Consider the following 14,806-nt stretch of genomic DNA (forward strand, 5'->3'; position numbering starts at 1 on the left):
AAAATACATACTGATCGAATTGAGTAACCTCCTCCTTTTCGAAGTCGGTTAAAAAATTAACTCTTTAGCCTAGGATTTTATCGATAATTGCGTCAGTCAGAACTAACTATTCATTGCTCCAATTTTAGAACAAATGAAGAATAAAATAATTTTTAACAAAAAACAAATCCGACTTCGAAATGCACTAAAAAGTGTCAAATAATTTCTATTTCATTTATACCAATATTCCATAACTATTAATAATATCTACTTAATCGTTAAATAGGATACCAAATACATTTCAAAGTTTTCAGAGGCGGCGCAAAATTAAAAATACCCGATCAAACGATGCTGCCAATAACGATTTGATTGCGGTATGGCAAACTTGGTAATTAATAAGTCGTAAGAGGAAAAGCGGAACGTTATAGGTCCGGCTGAAAACATTTGTAATTGTAACGATTGTATCAGAAATTGGCAGCATTCCTGATGTACATGCACTATACTGCAGTTCACGAGAGACCATACTTAACTCGCGTAGCTCACTAGGTCTAAAGAGATTTTTAGTAACGTGTGTTATTCCCCTCTACAGCTTGCTTCTTGTTATGCTTTACATATAAATGGTGGGCAGAAATATATGACGTACGATAACTGATAACCGGTGATGATATTGTAAAGTTTCTCGATACAATGAAATTCCTATTATTTTTTGTAAAGAAAATGATGTGAACGCAAAGTAAAGAAGCAAGCTGTAAAGGGGAATCACACGCGCTATTAAAAATCTCCCTAGACCTAGTGAGCTGCGCGAGTTAAGTGCGGTCACTCGTGAACTGCAGTATAGTTAATTCGCAATGGGTATGTTGATTTCCGTTGAATATGGTTTACTTGAAATTATCAAATGGGTCATTTATCATAGGTTGCCGACGCCCAAGTTAGGATCTTCCTAGTAGAGGAAAAGTTTTTAATTTTGCGCAGTCTCCGAAAACTTTGAAATGTATTTGGTATCCTATTTAACGATTAAGTAGATATTATTAATAGTTATGGAATATTGGTATAAATAAAATATAAATTATTTGACACTTTTTAGTGCATTTCGAACTCGGATTTGTTTTTTGTTAAAAATTATTTTATTTTTTTTTGTTTTATTATTAGTGAACAATTAGTAAAGAAACTGACGAAGTTTACTTGCAGGGATAAGTTTGACAAATCGTGCTCGCTACATTCCTTGCAGAATAACCCTAAAGATTAGGTTTTCTTGCAATAACGATAGTTATTAACAGTAAGAAGTTACCTACATTTTTGCAAATGGGATCATGGTGGAAAGATGTACGAGATGTGAAATGTTTCATCGCGATCGGTGTATTCCTTAGGGTACGTTTATGTTGGAGCGTAAATGTAACGTCGAAACCTCCCCAACATGGAGAAGCCCCGTATTTCAGATTAAGATAAGGAATGAGGTAGGTTAATAAATTAATTTAATAATAATTGAGCCAGAAATATTTGATTTTATTGGCTCTCAAAAACGAAGGGGAAAAGCTTCATCGCATAAAAACCCCTGATTCTTAAAAATGTATCTAAGAAAAAGAAATTGAAGCAAGGTGCGAGCGATCGCATGTATATTATGTTGTATTTAAATCAGAACAGTCGCATGTGAAGCCATTGCTCTGCGGCTTATAAGTACGATTTCGTGTATCTTGTATTGTGTAATCAGGGTGGTTACATGGAGTAACCAACCCTACCGGGTCGTCGTCACGACCTCGGGTGTCTTGCATTGCGCCAATGTAATGTATAATCAGGGTGGTTACATGGAGTAACCAACCCTACCGGGTCGTCGTCACTACCTCGGGTGTCTTGCATTGCGCCAATGTAATGTATAATCATGGTGGTTACGTGAAGTAACCAACCCTACCGGGTCGTTCCGTGTTGAACAATAATATCGAGTCAGGGTGATTACATGAAGTAACCACTCTACCGGGTCGTCGTCACGACCGCGGGTGTCTTGTATGTGATTGTAATATGTGTATTCAGGGTGGTTACGTGATGTAACCAGCCCTACGGGTCGTCGGTGTGACTGTATTAGTCGACATCCGAACGACATCCGATTATTCCAAATTCGAAAGAGATTCGGCTCTTGCACTCGCGAACTAACCATGTCACGACCGCGATCCGAACTGTAAAGCCTCGTACTGACCTGTGCATTCGTGCACCGAAAACGTTCGTTCACGCAAAAATGCTCAAGTGAGTACGGCCCGTTAATGTGTTCACGAAGGCCCAGAGCACGAACGAACGCTTTTCGACGGCTGTAGCCTCGTACTCACTAGAGCATTCGTGCGCCGAAAACGGCCCGTTATGTGTTCGCGAAGGCCCTGGGCACGAACGAACGCTTTCCGACGGCTGTCTGTCCATCAAAGGATATTCGTGCGAACAATTTTACTGTGCTGGTTACAAATTTCCAAGTACCGTTAGTCGACCGCTGTCGAATTTACCCTTCGGAAAAACTCAGTTTATGATATGGCCTGATAAACCGTCATAAACTGATTTTCGAAATCCGGAACAATTTTTGATATTAATTGTTTGGATACTTTAAACAGATACTGAAGACTCGTATATGAATCTCCCATTGCTAAAAAACGTAGCGTTATCGCTAAGTGTTGTTTCACCGTCACAGCTTTTCTAAATTTGGTGTCGTTTTTTTGTATTTTGGGGCCGATAGTATTTATTAAAAATTCAAAATCTTCTGACGACATCCGCACAAAATTTTTAAAATGTCCACTAGCTTCTATCTGTAAATCTCTAAGTAGTTTTTCACCACTAGAGGTTGCTCTATTTTTATACATCTGACTAATCCACCATCGTATATCTTGATTTTTTCTTCTTCTTTTTCTTTTAATTATTGTGTTCATAATAATATACGCTGCATTGGCGATCGTGACATCTGTTCCTGTCGACATTCTGACTTCGACTGGTTCACGGTAGAAAGAACCTTTCTACATAGAACTCAGATACAAAGGTTTACGGTACCCCAGGTAGAAAGGTTTGCGCGAACAACGAAGCATTCGTTTGGGCAAAATGCACAAGTCGGTACGAGGCTTAAGAAGTCTTCTAGCCGACTAAAAAGGCAAGCAAAAAATACACGGAAATCACCCGAAAACTCTAGCATAAGAGGGGTGGTGTTTGAAAACATCCTTTCTTTCTTTCTTCTATCGATGACGCACAAGGGACAGCGGAACCGTTAGGTCATTTATGACTTGCACGTGTTTTCGTGGGACCGAACCGAGCGAAAACCGATAAACAAAAGCCCTGCCTTGACTCGTCCTTCGAGTCAAAGGGCTATTTCCGGCGACGAACGCGCTGGGCCTCTTGAGATCATAAACCTCCCTTGATCGACAAAGGTTCTCAACCGCGTCCGAACAGTCAATAAATTATAAGAGCGTCGATCATAGCTGCGAAAAAATATCTCTGGTTTATTTGTAGTAGAGCTCTGATAATAAGACAACTTCACATTGCTATGATTGACGCTCTTATCGTTTATCGACGCTCCAACATAAACGTACTCTTACAGAGTAGCGGTATAGAATCGGATTTTGCAATAACAATAGTTATTATTATATGTATATGCATACTGAATTTCGGTCGACGTGATATGTGTATAGAAACAACAGAGAATCGGCGACTGCATGCTGACTCATACACCGGTAGAAACACGTAGGCATACGTACAATTGAATGTAGTAGTAGCAATAGTTTTTCACGAATATCTCGGAAACTAAAGCTTTTCGTTAATTATGCATAATGAAAAAGTTGTTCAGAATCATGCCACCGACAACATATTAAAGGGTCATTGAAATCGTCCTATGTTGAGATTAAAAACTTTTTGTATTTTGCAATAAAAATTAAAGAATGAAAAATTTTTTTTAATGGGACCAACTGGAAGACATACCCTACAAGATGCAAAAGGTTTCATTCCAATTGGTCCATCCATCTCGGAGTAATCGGTGAACACACACAGAAAAAAAAAAAAATATATATATATATACTGATCGAATTGAGTAACCTCCTCCTTTTCGAAATCGGTTAAAAAGAAATGAGAATATAGTCCTATTTGTCCCCTTAAGGGACCAATTTTCAAAAATACGGACACTTTAAAATTGGCCATACGAAAATTAACTAAAGTTAACACTGTGCCAAGGCACGCTGGCTCGATCGGCTGAGTCGCGAGGTGCTAGTAGCGGCCAAGCGGCTATACTTGTTATTGTTATTGCTACAAGGTGTAATGTTGCTATTAGTTATTGGAAACTCACTCTTCATCAATTATACGTATTGTTGTACACATTCAAATTGTCATTGTTCAATGGAAACCACGAGAAAGTGGTGGGTGTTCTTCCATCGGGAGGGGATGGAATGTATCTGGATTAGGTTAAGGGATAAATTAAGGGATACTAATTTGGTTATATTGACGAGTGTATAATTATATAAATTATTGAGTATATGGTTACTTAATTCATAATAGCTACAACTTTTGATTTTTTGCTATAGAATAAACTTTAGAATAGAACCGTTTCTAGACTTCAAGTAGACCCAAAGTGTCTTCGCCGCCACCCCTTTTATACCCAAAAATTGGAGTAAAAAGAGTGGTGGGGACGGACTCTACGTGACTCTGAGGAACCGCACTCTTGCTTCGCGTTGGTTTCGAATTTTCTAGAAGATTGTTTATGCCGGGTGCGCACATCCGACTCGGGTTCGTAACACCAAATAAGGAAATTTCCGAGGCGAAAACGTAACATGTTCATTGTAATGTATACGTCTGTAAGTGAGAATGCTGTGTGAGTGAAATCATAAATGTACGTACGAGTGAGTGTGTGTGACTGTCAGTCAGAGTGAGCGTATCTGTTTAGTTTAGTCGAGTTTTGTCTGTAACATTGTCAAGTCGTCGATAAAGACTGATTAGCATACGTAACACTGGCGATGAGGTTATTGCGAACCGTGTAAGCATGCGTTGAACCAATGCCGAATCGCAAGCCGAGTGATTTTGAATGATTTAGTAACGATTACAGTGAAATATCGAGTCTCCCGAGAACTGAACTGTGTATACGTTTAAAAAGTGCGGGTGTGCCGTATGAAACAAAAGACTCTACCGAAAGACTAAGACGAAAATTAATCGAGCATTTGCAGTCGAAGGAGGAACAAAAGCAATACCGAATAGACGAAACAAGGACCAGTGATATAGTAACGATGGAATCAAAAATCAAATTGGAATTCGAGCTAGGTAAAGATGACTGGGAAACATTTATTGAGAGGCTAGAACTGTATTTCACGGTGAATAATACAATAGACGAAAAAAAGCAAGCAGCTATTTTATTAATAAAAGTAAGTACAGATACCTACAAGCTAATTAAAAACCTCTATTATCCACAAAAACCGAAAGATAAAACGTTCAAAGAAATCGTAGAAGTGTTAACAAACCATCTATGCCCAAAGCCTCCGGAACAATGGAAAGATGCAAATTTTACGTAACGAAGCAGACAATGACAGAAAGTGTATCGGATTATATAGTTCGATTGAAAGAATTATCGTTGAACTGTAATTTCTCATCAATAGAAACAGCGTTACGAGACCAACTGGTATGTGGACTCTAGGATCACGCAACAGAATTGGATTTATTCAAAGAAGAACACCTGACCTACGAAAAAGCGTATAAAATAGCGTTAACGCGTGAGAAAGCTGAGAAGGACGCAGCGGTAACAGACAAAATCGGCGAGGCAAGCGGGGCAGAAAAGGATATTCACGCACTCAATATAAAGCGTAGAGGCAATCAAAATAACGGCAGCAATCGTAATGATCGGCGCATGAGTAATCGTACGAATAATAGTAAACGATATGATAGAAATATTCAAAACCAAGAAACCTCTTTTCGTTCGCAAGAGGCCTACGATAAGAACAAGGAAAGTAAACGAAGCACGATAGTTTGTTATTGTTGTGGAAACAGAGGGCACATCGGCAAGGAATGTAGACATAGATTTAAGGTTTGTCGACGATGTAACCTAAGGGGCCATATCCAAATAGCGTGCCGTACCCGAAATCAAAGGATGCAGCAATTGCGAGAGACAGGAGAGGGGAGTACCGATGGAGAAGAAGACGACGACATGTACGAATTCTATAGCCTAACGCCGATCGGTAACGTAAACAAGACGAGCAGCGCGATAAAGTCGAGGGAAGCGTTGGCACCCGCGTACGTTGATGTGTCAATAAATTCGATCAACTTTAAAATGGAAATAGATTCGGGGTCGTATTGGAGTGTAATTTCTGATGATACGAGAAGTAAGTATTTTGCGAATCTGGGAGTGTCGAATGTCTCATTTTCACTGAACGCGTATAATTTGAAAATAAAACCGGTAGGCATGTTACGTAATTTAAATGTTCAATTTAAAAATCGCATGTTAGAACTAGATGCATTGGTAATGCCGGGGAAGGGAGCATAGCTGTTCGGTAGGTCATGGTTGCACGCTTTTGGACTTTGGTTGTCATTTAAACTGAACAATGTAGAATTAGCCGCTGAGGAAAAATTAAATGAGAAAGTTGCAAAAGATTTCCCTAAGCTATTTGGTACGGGTACAGGGTGTTTCAATAGAGGTACCCTGAGACTCACCCTAAAAGAAAACGCTGTGCCGAAGGCGTGCAAACTCAGACACGTGCCATACGCGTTGAAAAATAAAGTAGAAGCGGAACTGAGATGATTGGAAAATTTAGGACATATCGAGCGCGTCGAAACGAGTGAATGGGCTACCCATTGTTTCGATAATAAAAGATGATGGTTCTGTACGGATATGCGGTAATTTCAAGCTAACGGTTAACCCGTGTTTAGTGATAAATAGACACCCATTACCGACGATAAACGATATCTTTAGTGCATTGCAAGGGGGAGAAAAAATCCGTCAGATTGACCTGACTCATGCATATATGCAGATACCGGTCGACCCTGCATCGCGGGATATGCTAACAATAATCACACACGTTGGCTTGTATCGGTACACGAAGTTAACGGAAGGTGTTGCATCGGGACCAGGGGAATTTCAAAAGATAGTAGTGCCCTTATGGGAGTTGCTGCCCGCTTGCCTAACGCGGCTGTCTCCTCGTACACCGTGGTCAAACCTAGCGGTGAACGAGGCGACGACCAATCTTGGCTCGCCCTGGGTCAAGCCTTAGGACGGCACGGAATCGATTGCCATAGGCCGGTTGCGGTGCCGTGTAAGGTAGCGTTCGGAACCCCGCGGACAAACCGGCGGATCTTACGGACGCGCACTAGTTTGGTCATCCTGGGACAAACCTCGGGGCTGACGAAGCTAGGTGCCTACGGCTGTTGGAGCGATTGAGAGCTGCCAGCCCGTGACATACGTCACGGTCCGACTGCCGGTAAACTCGTCGCCTGGACAAACCGCGACGCCGAGCCTGCCGGTGCTCCGGTCCGACCTCCTAGGAGGTCTGCTCGGGGCCGAGGCAGTGATGCCAGAACCGTGGGACGTGGGACAAATTTTTACCCTCTCCACGACGTCCCACGACGTCCCAGTGACTCCCCTACCGCCGTTGTTTCATCTAACACAAGCGCGTTGTCCCACGTGTCCGTGTGAGCTCTGCGGGTTTGGCAGAGTTCGGCTGCTCTCGTCATTTCTACGTTATCGGCTCGATGCTCAAGCCGCTAAAGCACGTGGCAGCAGCATCGACGAATTGACAAAATAATATAATTTCGTCCATGGCAATATGGCTGAATTAAGGGGGTAGACACGGCACGTGACGTCACAGTAGTTTTTTCGTTGGGCCTGGTGGAGCCACTTACGTGTTTTGTTACGAACTTGAAAGGTTTAATTCTCAGCTAGCGTGCGCGCAACACGATCTAGGAAGGCAACAGCGCCTCAAGTATTTTTACAAACACATTCAAACGCTCATCTCGCCAGAGGCATCGCGACGATACGCCTGAAGAACGAAAGCGAAACATTGGCGCGCGTTTAGAGTGAGATGTACGGTGATCATGCTATCCTTCTTTCAACCCAAATGATAGAATTGTCCCGCTCCGATAAATTCTGATTGACCAAACGCGTGGGGTTTACATAGTGCACCGTAGCACTCCTCGCTGCTGAAAAATATATACCTACTTTGAGGAACCGAAGGAACGTGCAATCTGAGAATTATTTTTAGAAAAAGTTATTAACTTTTTTAAATAAATGTTTCTTAATTAATAAAAGTATACAGGATACGTCATACAATTGGGACGGGTTATACCTTGAATTTGGTAAGAGATAGGAAAAAGCTGTTTATGTAAAAGTTCAATGGTATGATAATGTCTATTTTTCTGTGATTTCATTTTCTTCGTGAAATGCAACGATGAACTCAAAAAATGCAAATTCACTTTTTATTTAAATGGAATTGCATTTTTTTTTACTTGTGTCAACTCCTTGAAACATTCTGCATAAAAAAGTACTATGGTACTATTAGAACTAATAAATGGAGAGACCTCCCGTCTATACAGTAAAAGTTGAATGTGTGCAACAAAGATTGGAACCCAGACGTTGCATATATCAGCCGAGGTGTCGAATCTCGGATTATATGCGATGGCCAGCCAAGCGTGAACGTAGAAAGGGACAGACAGTGGAGGAGAGAGAGAGAGGTCCAATGATGAAACAAAAGAGCCGAAACGTATCGGTGTGACTAATACTAATTGAATCAAAAAACATTTTTATTTTTGACTTTTTTTTAGTGAAACTTTTACTAGCGCATTGGTGAAATTTTTCTGATTAAAATGATACCAAATACGATATAGTTTGAATGGAGCGAGGTTTGTTATGGGGCGCTGTGAAAAATCCAGGCGGGCGGCAGTCAAATCTTAGCGAAAAGGGACAATCTCAACATTCAGAATGAGAGAAGGTCAGCATGACTGTAGTGCGTCTCACTCAGCGTTCGGGCGATGTTGCCTTTTTCGCTTGCCTTCGCAGCACAGTTCGAGTGACGTAATCAAGCTAACGCTCGATTCTGACTACAATTCCAAATCGGCAGCCTTTCTACTTAGACGCCACCTTATAACTACTAGCTGAACTAAATTTGTCACGTGACTTGCTCTGTATTATCCAGATAATGGCGGAACTCGTCTGTGAGAATGCAATCGCGATTTTTCGCTTTTCGTCCTCATATGAGAATATTTGAGGCTAGGTGAGAGTTCATTCGAAAGAGAAAGGTTCACTGCAGCGCGCTCTGGTCATCGTTTGAGTCACAAAACTCTTTTAGTGACCTAAAAATACCTTGGATTCTGAGGATGTATTTTCTCGATTTTTTCTCTACTTTGGACATTCATATTATTAGATATTAACAAAATCTCGTTCAATCATGACCAGAACGCGCTGCATTGAACCTTCCTCTTTCGAATGAGCCATCACCCAGCCTCAAATACTCTCATATAAGGACGAAAAGCGAAAAATCCCGGACCCCTTTTTAGTCCCATTTTTGCCGGTAATGTCACCTCGCTGCATTACCCGTGTCTACCCCCTTAAGGAGACAAATATGGGGATATAAAAAAAATTTCCGATTGTTATCGTTTTCAAGGTCTTTTGAAGTTCATTGATGATTTTTGGATTGCACCATATATTTTTAACATCATAGGGTTCTAGCTGATGTCAAGACGAGTACAGCGATATGGTACACTATGACCTTCAAATGACCCTGAACTGAAGAATAGGTTCTATTCCGTATGATCAACGATTCCAAGTCGCTGGATACGACGTAATGGACACATACCATAGCCAGCTAGCATAGAGACCGACGTACGTGGCTCCTCCCACTCCAATTGCCATCTTTTGGCAATCTTGAAAAAATATTTTCATGTTTAATAAAGACCGCTTAATCAACATACCAAACATCAACATTCTATATTTAATACTTTTCGCATGAAAAACTGGTGAAAAATCGAACATTTTTTGAACCAACAAGGTAGAAACTTCTCTTAAACAGTACAACCTTTTTCTCTAACATTTTCTTCTATCTTTAAACCGAACGGAGAGAATTAGGTGTTCTGTTTCTCGTGAATCACCCGGTATATATTTTTGAGTTCTTATTTATTAGAATAATTTTAGATATACAGGGTGTTCGACAACAGGTGGGCAATATTTTAAGGGGTGATTCTAGGGATCAAAATAAGACGAAAATCAAGAATAACGAAATAGCGTTTACGGCTTTGTTTTCCAGTTATTAACGTTTAAAAATTCGAGTAAACAGCGCCAGAAACCTGCAATCCGCTCAGCACCGGCGACCGAACGTCAAGTCAGCAGGGGTCGGTACAGTCATAACCAAGAATCGTTCAATAGTAGAAACTTACCTCGTGCTATTCTGTTTCTCGGTACTGCAGCATTCGGCTTCGATTCTTGGTTATGACTGTACCGACCCCTGCTGACCTGACGGTCGGTCGTCGGTGCTGAGCGGATTGCAGGTTTCTGGCGTTTTTTACTCGAATTTTTAAACGTTAATAACTGGAAAACAAAGCCGTAAACGCTATTTCGTTATTCTTGATTTTCGTCTTATTTTGATCCCTAGAATCACCCCTTAAATTATTGCCCACCTGTTGTCGAACACCCTGTATAATATTTATTTAGTTCTAATATATATATTATGAACTTTCTTTCCTTCTTTGTTGCAGGCTGGATGATGAAAAGTTGGATCTAATTAATGTAAGTAATTTATTATTGATGCAATCTTAAGTACAAATACTACTCTGTTCGGCGAGAGAATAACCTTCTTAGATGACGAGTTTTTATTCTTCCTGCGTATGTTAACTTGATTTAGTTCTGCATTCTGTAATCTATAGCAAGGCGCGTATGTTTTTATGACGATTATGATGCCTCCAGTGTATGTCCAATGTGCAGGAAGCTTGATGCATGTGCCATGTCATAACCGGTATTCTATACGGTTCTCATTATTTGTTCATTCCTCTCCACGGTGTATATAACTACGAGGCACAACCATTTTTAACTGTCAGAAATGAAATATTGTAACTTTACATTTCCTGACTTTTCGTTGTTACGTAGCCGAGGGTTAGGCAGCGCGTGTGACTGGCGGAAATATTTTGATGGAAAGGCCACGTAATATTTATATATTAAAGTCAATACAACCTGAGTGGCTAAATTGTATTGTTGTGGGAACTGTCACCACAATTCACTGGGATTGAGAGAGAATGCTAACGTGGGTTTAACACAACAAATAAATATATGTATACAGGGTGTCCCAGATTGAAACTGACACACTCGGCTAACATGCTCGGGAGGTCATTCTGAGCAAAATATACACCATAGATCGATTCGTCTTCGTTTTCGAGATTATGAAAGAAAAGTACATAGTATGAATCACAAATACATAATTGTTGAAGACATAATCATTTATTCGCAACTATGTTTTACAGTTATTTACAGTACATAAAGTAATTTAAAGATATTGCTCAGAATGGTCACCTCTTGATCGTATGCACGCAGCTAAGCGTGTTTCCATGGACTGCAGTCACTGCATTCGCTACACTCCTGAAGAGTTTGAAAGATTGCTGTTAATGGCAAAAGCTGCATCTTCGATTTTTGCTATCAAATCGTTACGTGTATTAGGTTTATGATTTAAATACACCTTCAACTTCATGGAACCCCATAAAAAAAATCTAGAGAGGTTAGATCAGGAGACTGATGGGCCAGCCAACAGCTCCATATCTTCCAATCCATCTACTACGAAAAGTCTCATTGAAAAATGTTGTTACGTTTCTGGTAATATGAGGAAGCGCACCGTCATGTTGTATACACACGTGTCATCGTGTTTCTAGTGGTATATTCTCTACGTATTGGGGTAGCCAATTTTCTAAAAAATTTCTGTAAGTTAGATTACTCTCAAAGAAATGAGGTCCAATGAGACGATTACCCAGAAATTCACACCACACATTTACAGAAAATCTGTGTTGATAGGATCGTACTGTTATGGCTCGAGGATTTTCATATGACCAGATGTGAGAGTTTTTCGAATTGTTTATTCCATCGCGAGTGAAAGTGACTTCGTCTGTGAATAAAATGTTGTAAAGAATATTCAGATTTGAGCGACCTCGCATGGAGCGACATCGACGGCTTCGGCCAGTGCAGCATCAGCTGGCCCCGTAGCACCACTCAGGACCAAGACGGCGGCTGCATACCCGTGCGCCTTCTATAATAAGGATCACTACGTATCCGCTTGCCCGATCTTCCGCCTGATAAGGTGGAAGAGCGGGTACAGGTGATCAAGGCGCACGGGCTCTGCATAAATTGTTTAGGCCACCAAAATCTACGCAGTTGTTGGACTGCTCAGCGCTGCAAACTGTGCAGTGAACAGAATTTGTTAGGACTTTGATAGGTTCTGAGTATTTGCATGGAGTGCCGTCTATAGGTTGTGAAGGACCACCCAAGTTGATTCGGCTTGGGGCCGATAAATAATTATGTCGATTGCAGGTTTAGGTATTTAATCATAGTTAAATGGTGGTGTGTGTGTGTGTTAAAATGTGTGGAGTGTGAAATTTGTTACAATTTAAGAAAAGCTTTGTGTGTCTATTTCTACGTTCTATCTGTACTATGTTCTGTTTAAGAATCCTCTCCTCGCGCAACTTGAAAACCGTTAAATAGTCGCAGTTCCTCCCTTCCAGTACGCCCTTAGCATGATAGATGCTGGAAGGGGAATGTGCCCTTCGTACGGGGAAGGAAAAGTGTGAACTGGTCTGGATTTTTCCAGAAATCGCACGTGGTTCCTCTAGGTCATCGCGGCAGAGTTACCCTTCGAGTCTATGCGATTTATGGCACGGCCTTTTTAATTATCTTGAACTCTGCCAGGTACCGTTAAGCTCTGGCAACCATATGGCACGGGAAAAACTATTTGGTACAAAAGATCTGGTATTTCTAAACTTGCCATGCCATAAATCAGAAATTCAGAATGCAAGTAGCCCCGCGCTCCAACATCGCTCTGGTTTCCGGTTGGCTGTAGTGTGATAACTCCCAAACCAGCAACTAGAAATCACAGTCGTTCCTCACCTTCGGAGATTAAAAGCCCCCAATTCCTCCTCCCAACAATAAATAAATAAATAGAAATTAACACTTTGATCGCACAGCAAGAATCGGTCGGGTTTCCTGTGGGGCCCAAGTTTCAGCATCATCGCAGCGTGACGGACTAACAGTATATGCGCTTATAATTAATGTTTGGAATGTGTCTGATGATGGTGTGAGTGTTGGGAATTTGTTGTTACATGTTTTATATTGCTCCTTTGAAATTGGCGATGTCGAATGTCTGTTTTTACTATTGTTAAAATGGGTGAGGTACAAAGAACACACGTGTTTATTTCTAGTTAAACTTGATACTTTAGTTTTCATTTTAGAACTTTGAAGAACTTTCATTTTAGAATTGTCTAGGCGCATGGCGCACTTAAGGAACCGTTATTTTCTTCTTCTTTTGTTTTCTACTCCTCATACTACTCGCAAGATGTCACTGTATTTAAATTTATATTTCAACAACTATCTTAAGGCGTGTGATGTTCGAGTGTGAGGGTGGTGGAATTTTGGTGTATTAATGTAACTTCTTCATGCCGGCTAATACCTCGCGTTTTAGAAGGTGCTGTCTATTGCCGATGTTATTGTTCGGCTCGTCGGTAAGGCCGCACAAGACAGGCGACGTACGTTACGGATCAGGGGTCGGAAACTCTCACTGATTTTCTTGGCTTTTCAGTTTTAGTTCCCTGCTGACGGACAGTACGTAGATAGCGCTACTACGACGACAATCAGCGCCGCCTACATTGGCGTCGTTTGGCGTTGTTTGGCGTCGTAGCGTCATAGCATCATAGCGTCATAGCATCATAGCGTCCATTTTGGTGGAGTCCAGTGGTGTTGTTAAACGTGTTTCCTATTAGTAACTGAGCATAACTGAGGTGATTCATAAAATGGTTCAAGCGTGCTGCGTTTTAGGTTGCCCATCACGGCACGATGTGCCAAGCCATTGCTTTCCATCTAATTCGGAGCAGCTCGAAAAATGGAAAAACATTATTCCATTTAGAATGGATGTGTCGAGTTTGAAAGATTTTAAGAAACTCAGGATTTGCTATTTGCATTTTGCTGAGGATGATTATAAATTGGGATATGCACAGCGAAAATTAAAAGATAACGTTGTTCCATCGTTGAATTTAAGTGGATATTCTGAAGAAAATCCAAGTATAAATGCATCAGTGCATGATGTGGCATTAAATATACATACACAACACGTAAGTATTGTTGCACTGTACAAAATATTATAAGCAGCACAGTTTACTGTTATAAAGAAGATTTTTTATTTATTATTGGTTAAAAAGTATAAGAGTATAATATATTTTAGAATATTATGGAAGATGTACATGAGGAAAGGAATGATGATGTCCTTACAGAAAATAAGAATATCTCTTATGAAGCTAGAAGGCGAAGCATGAATACAAATACCCATATAATTTATACAGAAGCGATTAAAAAAGGCGAGAAAAATGTATTGCGTAGCAACAGGACAGTTTAATTTCATTTTAAATATATTATAATTTTCATACCATTTCAGATTTATTAATTTATTTTCCTATCCCTGCAGGTGGCTGCTTTAAATCACAGATCTATGATTTACAGATAAGAAATCGGCTAAATCATAAATCTATGATTTTTAGCAGTCACTTTATGACTATCCCAAATTTAGTATTCTATATATATACATATATATATCATTCTGAGAAGTACTATATATATCAGAGACATATATAGTATACTTATATATATATATGTCTACTTTTAGTACAT

The 14,806-nt window shown here is 40.3% G+C and overlaps 1 protein-coding gene across 2 annotated transcripts in view; it reads left to right on the forward strand.

The window, feature by feature from the left end:
- The window catches only part of LOC123988121, a 63,857-nt gene extending 49,290 nt beyond the window's left edge, over window positions 1-14,567 (forward strand). The window contains exons 2-4 of one of the 2 annotated variants that reach the window (XM_046287027.1): window positions 10,651-10,681; window positions 13,725-14,253; window positions 14,364-14,567. In XM_046287027.1, the coding sequence (XP_046142983.1) occupies window positions 13,936-14,253; window positions 14,364-14,534 (489 nt within the window). In that variant the 5' untranslated portion in view covers window positions 10,651-10,681; window positions 13,725-13,935 and the 3' untranslated portion in view covers window positions 14,535-14,567. Of the gene's footprint in view, window positions 1-10,650; window positions 10,682-13,697; window positions 14,254-14,363 lie in introns of those variants that run through there. The other variant, XM_046287028.1, reaches the window with a different exon arrangement.
- Window positions 14,568-14,806: the final 239 nt, after the last annotated feature.

This window comes from Osmia bicornis, chromosome 9 (genome assembly GCF_907164935.1).
Source record: "Osmia bicornis bicornis chromosome 9, iOsmBic2.1, whole genome shotgun sequence".
Taxonomy (NCBI): Eukaryota; Metazoa; Arthropoda; class Insecta; order Hymenoptera; family Megachilidae; genus Osmia; species Osmia bicornis.